The sequence below is a fragment of the Bubalus kerabau genome, unplaced genomic scaffold (genome assembly GCF_029407905.1).
Source record: "Bubalus kerabau isolate K-KA32 ecotype Philippines breed swamp buffalo unplaced genomic scaffold, PCC_UOA_SB_1v2 scaffold_40, whole genome shotgun sequence".
Lineage (NCBI taxonomy): Eukaryota > Metazoa > Chordata > Mammalia > Artiodactyla > Bovidae > Bubalus > Bubalus kerabau.
The window spans coordinates 2,224,874-2,229,518 of record NW_026577894.1 but is presented as its reverse complement, the minus strand read 5'-3'; the positions used below and the strand labels follow the sequence as shown (position 1 = coordinate 2,229,518).

Genomic DNA, 4,645 nt, shown 5'->3' with positions numbered 1-4,645 from the left:
GGGGAGAAGGGAGAGAGCGGGCCGCATCAGGGAGGAGCCCGGGCTCAGGCCTCAGCAGCTCGAGGCCAGAGCCTGTTTCCTGAGGTGAGGAGGGCTGCTGGGGCGGGGAGCTAAGAGCCGGGCCTCAGCCCTGTTGAGGTGGACGAGCCCATGGGATGTCCAGGGGACGTGTCAGGAGAGCAGCTGAGTGTTCCGGCCTGCATCCGGGAGAGGACTCACTCAGCTCAGGGTGGACTGAGGTCATGGGCATACAGATGGCATTTAAAGGTACGAGCACGGTAAAGTCACCAGGCGGGTGCTGGTGGAGAGAGATGGGGTGCAAGGGTAGAGCCGTGGGGTGCCCCACATTCCAAGGTTGAGAAGGGGTGCAAGGGACTGAGGAATAACCCCAGGGAGGGTGGGGCCTGGAGCCCAGGGAGAGACATGCTGGGGCAGGCGTGGGGGAGGGCAACAGGGGAGGGGGGTTTGGTAACGTGGGTTCCTAGAGCCCCCAGGGAGCTGCCCTGCAGGGCGGGGCACACTGCCTGCTGGCAGAGACTTGGAGACTGGGTGGGGAGGGGGACCGTAGAGGCTGCTCCCAGGGAGCTTTCAGAGACCCGCAGTGGGCGCTGCAGGGAGCCCTGGACGAGGAATCTGCTGGTTCCCCTTGGTTGATCAGAAGGCAAGAGAAGGGAGAGGACGTGCTGACCGGGCTGATGGGGGTGAACTCATAGGCAGCTGGTTCTCTGGAGTGGAGCAGGAATGATGGCAGGTGGTCCTGGAGCCAGTGATGGGGTGGCCCCGCCCTGGGGTGGGGTCGTGATGAAGACAGGAGGCGAGGGTACTGGCCATAGGGGACAGGGAGCCAACAAGCCAGCACCTCAAGGCTGCCCTTCGGTTGCTTTGAGGTCATGTCTGGGAAAAGAAGACAGGACCTGGGTTGAGATTGTGGCAGGGGGGAGATTTGCAGAGAGAAGGGTGTGAGGTGTGAGAATGGGAGGCCAGCACGGGGCACTGTGGGCACTGCCCTGTGTGCCTCTGACGACAGAGCCGCCCTTGAGGTGCGAGGGGCTGTCCCCCAAAACAGCCCGAGGGCCTGTGCCCTGAGAGGGGAGCCACAGTGGGGCTGGCCCTCCCATCCCCCGGCTGCCCCTGCTCGATCCTGTCTGTGGGTGTTCAGACCAGCCTGGGAAACGGAGGATGGCACTCTCCAGTGAACAAGGACCAGTGATGACCACTGAAGGGGACCCAGCGGCTGCCGAGCTGAAGGGTTCTTTTTTCCTATTTTCCTCCAGCCTGGCTGATGGAGGCATGGATGTATTTTTGTAATTTATGGTTTCTGTCTCTGACTCCATCAGCCCACCCATGTGAAAAACCTCATAGGATTGCCTGCCGTCCACGATGAGACCTGAGTGTCACCAGGCCATATAGGAACTGGATTCTTGCCCTGCCCGTTTCTTCAGTCCTGCTCGCTTAAGAGATGGCAGTGTCTCATGAGCATGGCCCATTTATCCACAGTCAGGGCTTCCATGTAAAATTGGGTTCAGTTCCTGATAGACTTGAGCTGCCCTGAATGCCGCTGACGAGACGTGGTCCTCTCGTGCCCAGGTGCAGACCCCGAAGGAGCAGGACTGGGAGCGCACGCAGCAAGCCAGCGTGCTGGCCGACGTGGCCCAGGCGTTCAAGAGTGACGTGGGCATGTCTGACGGTGAGGGCGACAGGGTCACCCTCTTCAGCTTGGCCACTCAACTGTCACCCAGCGGGCAGGCCGATGCCAAGACTCTGACTGTGTTGCTTCAGGAGCAGCTGGACGCCATCAACGAAGAGATCTGGTGGGTGATCGCGAACTCAGGTCCCCAGAAACTCGGTTTCTCTGAGGAGCTGTCTTCTCCTAGGGACGTCTGAGTGTTCCATAGTAAGAAACCCGACCTCAGGTCTGCTTCAAGAATTTTCAGTTTTGACATGGCCCTTGATTACAGAGCTCGGGCAGCCGGGGCGTTCTGTCCACGGTGTGGTGTCAGAACTCTGTGTGTGTGGGGGGGGGCATTGTGGGGTGTCCCCCCTCAGCTCTGAGCCCCAAGGTAGGTGAGGTGCCGAGGCGGTGTCCCCTGCGGCCCATGCACCCTCCTGTGTCCCTCAGAGCCCCCCACGTTCTGGTGAAAAGCCACCTGGTGAAAGCTGGGGTTTTGGGGTTGGCAAATTCCCACTCAGATCTGCCTTTTCCTTTTTAACTTAATGCAGTGTGAAGATTGGCTTGTTGTAAGACAGTGGTCCAAGGACATGTGTTTGAGTTTTTCTCATCTCATCAGTATATTTAAGATGTTTTCTTTAGACACCGTCTTGGCAGTTATAACAATTTTCAAAAAGGGATAGAATCCAAAGGCCCGCCTGGTGGTAAGCAGGGGGCCTTGGGTCTGGGTGCAGCTGGGTGGCTGGGGGCCCCGAGGCCTGCCTGGTGCCACACCCGCACAGCTATGCCCGTGTCCCGAGTCCATGTTCAGAGTGGCCGCAGGCCGGTGACCCTGCACAGGACCAGACAGAGTGGCTGCTCAGACTGTTCTCGTCATGTCAGCCCAGGCCAAGGTGCCCGTTTCTGTCGGCCGAGCGTGGGGGCTGGGGGAAAGGCAGGGGTTGAATGAGACAGCCAGCAAACGCAGGTGGTGCCGCCTGCCCGTTTGACGCCGAGACACACAGCTTTCTGGGCCGTGTTTGAGCACAGATGAGCTCAGAAAGATGGTCTTTCCACGTTCCCGCAGGAAATATGGAACGGTTATATATTATTTTTATTTTACAGCAAGTTGTCGGGTAAAAGTGATTTTTCCTTATGCGACAAGTTGACTTGATGTAAATGGTCAATTCTGTCCTTCAACTTGTTATCAACAGTGAAAAACTTTCCAGATGTATGAGTAGAAGTGAAGCTGGAGAGTTTACTTCCTGTAAGAATCTTGTATTTTAATTTGAAAATCATTTTATTCGCATAATCGTGTATTTAAACTGCTATATAAAAACATCCACCACACATTAGGGGAGAAGAGCAGAAACTGAATTCTAGGTTAATGCAGCACATTGACATGAATCCAGAAACTCACACAAAGCTGGTGGAGAACTTCATCGAGTGATGCATTTGTATATATACAACCTTAAAAAAAAAAAAGATCAACTCAGCACTTCATCTAGTCTGGAGACTTGTGTTTAGAAACTGCAGCTTGTTTGTGAATTGCTGTTTTGATTATACAGAGTTCCTGATTCCCAGTGGAAAAGACTTGAGGCACTTGACGTGCATCTCTGCCCTGAGAGCAGGGGAGGCAAGGGTTGTCAACTTGAGGTTTCTCTTCACAGGAAAGAGAGTTGCCACCAGGGCCCCTTCAGAATGTTAGAGTAAATAAGTGAAATCAAGCGTGAATGATCAGGGCCAGTTTGGAAGACTCAAGGCTAAGTTATTCTAAGTTTGAGAATATTCAAAAGAGGAAAGGTAGAACCTTTTGGCTGAGATGTTAGTTGAGCAACTGTTTCTGGAATTTGCTAATCATGACACAGAATGCCAGCCCAAATTTATTGTCCAGACAGGTTCCTCTGCTGACAAAGGCAGGTGACGCCTTTTATTCTATTTTAGGTTGATCGAAGAAGAGAAGGAGAACACAGAGCAGTGGGCCGAGGAGACTGAGAGCAGGGAGGGCAGAGGGAGCTTAGGCAGCCTCCGTCGTTTTAAATCAGTGAGCTCCCTCAACCTGCTTCCCACCTCCTTGCATGCTGGCTCCTGCCCGCCCCTGCCCAAGCCCAGAAGGAGGCAGCACAGCCTGGCATAGGAGGGAGACCAGCTGGGCATCATGACTCTGGTATGTGTCTGCCTCCTCCCTGCCGCATCCCTCCCCCAGCATGCTGTTTTTTGTTTGTTTTTTGTTTTTTTCTCTTTATACCCAGAAGAAAATCAGGTACATTTGCTACGCTCAGAGGTCTAAAAGTTTTTAAACTGCCTCGTCTTTAATCATTCCACAATGGCACAGTGACAAATTAGTCTTGATATTTGGACCACTACTTAGCACGTCATCATGAACTCAGCCAGAGCCTGCCTCTGTAACGTTGGGCCTGGCCTTGTGCAGGGCACAGCAGCTGCAGGGAAGTTTCTGTTCTCAGGGAGCAGACAGCTTCGTGAAAGTAACCATAGGCAGCTCTCATGGCATGGGAAAGCCGTGCAGCAGATTTTCCACTGGAGATGCCTGGCTACAGGGTGCAGGGCATGCGGTGGGAACAAAACCAAGAATCTACACTGGTCTGCTTGCTGATGAACCTGGCCACGCACTCCGGCCAGCTCTGCATGTGAAACCAGGTTAAAAGCCCAGGGCCCCAGGGCCCCAGGGAAGACGTCGGGCTGCCTCACTTATCCGAGTCTAAAACTGGGATGACAACCTAGGGCTTTTGGTGACAAAGTGTGCAGCCCTAAAGCACATATTCCAGCTTTCTTGCGTGTTTAGCTTAGGTGTTGTGAGTGCATTGCTGTTTACCCCATGAAATCACGTGTACAACACTCTGCTTTGTAACTGGACTTGTATTGTCTCTTTTTTCTGTTACCACCCATTTCATGTTAGCTGCATTGTTAGTCAGCTTATAATTAAATTAACCGTGAATCATTTTAGAGGCCTGTGAAGTGGTAACTAGTCCATTTTGT

At 53.6% G+C, this 4,645-nt stretch overlaps 1 protein-coding gene across 1 annotated transcript; it reads left to right on the top strand.

The window, feature by feature from the left end:
- The first annotated feature begins 1,626 nt into the window (after positions 1-1,626).
- Positions 1,627-3,785, top strand: LOC129640743 (liprin-alpha-1-like). Its single transcript, XM_055565812.1, has 2 exons — positions 1,627-1,811; positions 3,593-3,785. Exons 1-2 carry the CDS (start codon positions 1,678-1,680, stop codon positions 3,783-3,785), a joined length of 327 nt encoding a protein of 108 aa, XP_055421787.1. The 5' UTR covers positions 1,627-1,677.
- The last annotated feature ends 860 nt before the right edge of the window (positions 3,786-4,645 follow it).

What these genes read in the sequence shown, in the direction of transcription:
- LOC129640743 (XM_055565812.1), top strand. Translation starts at nt 1,678, where the DNA reads ATGTCTGACGGTGAGGGCGACAGGGTCACCCTCTTCAGCTTGGCCACT. An exon ending in GCCATCAACGAAGAGATCTG is followed by an intron (nt 1,812 to 3,592) that starts GTGGGTGATCGC and finishes ATTCTATTTTAG; the next exon opens with GTTGATCGAAGAAGAGAAGG.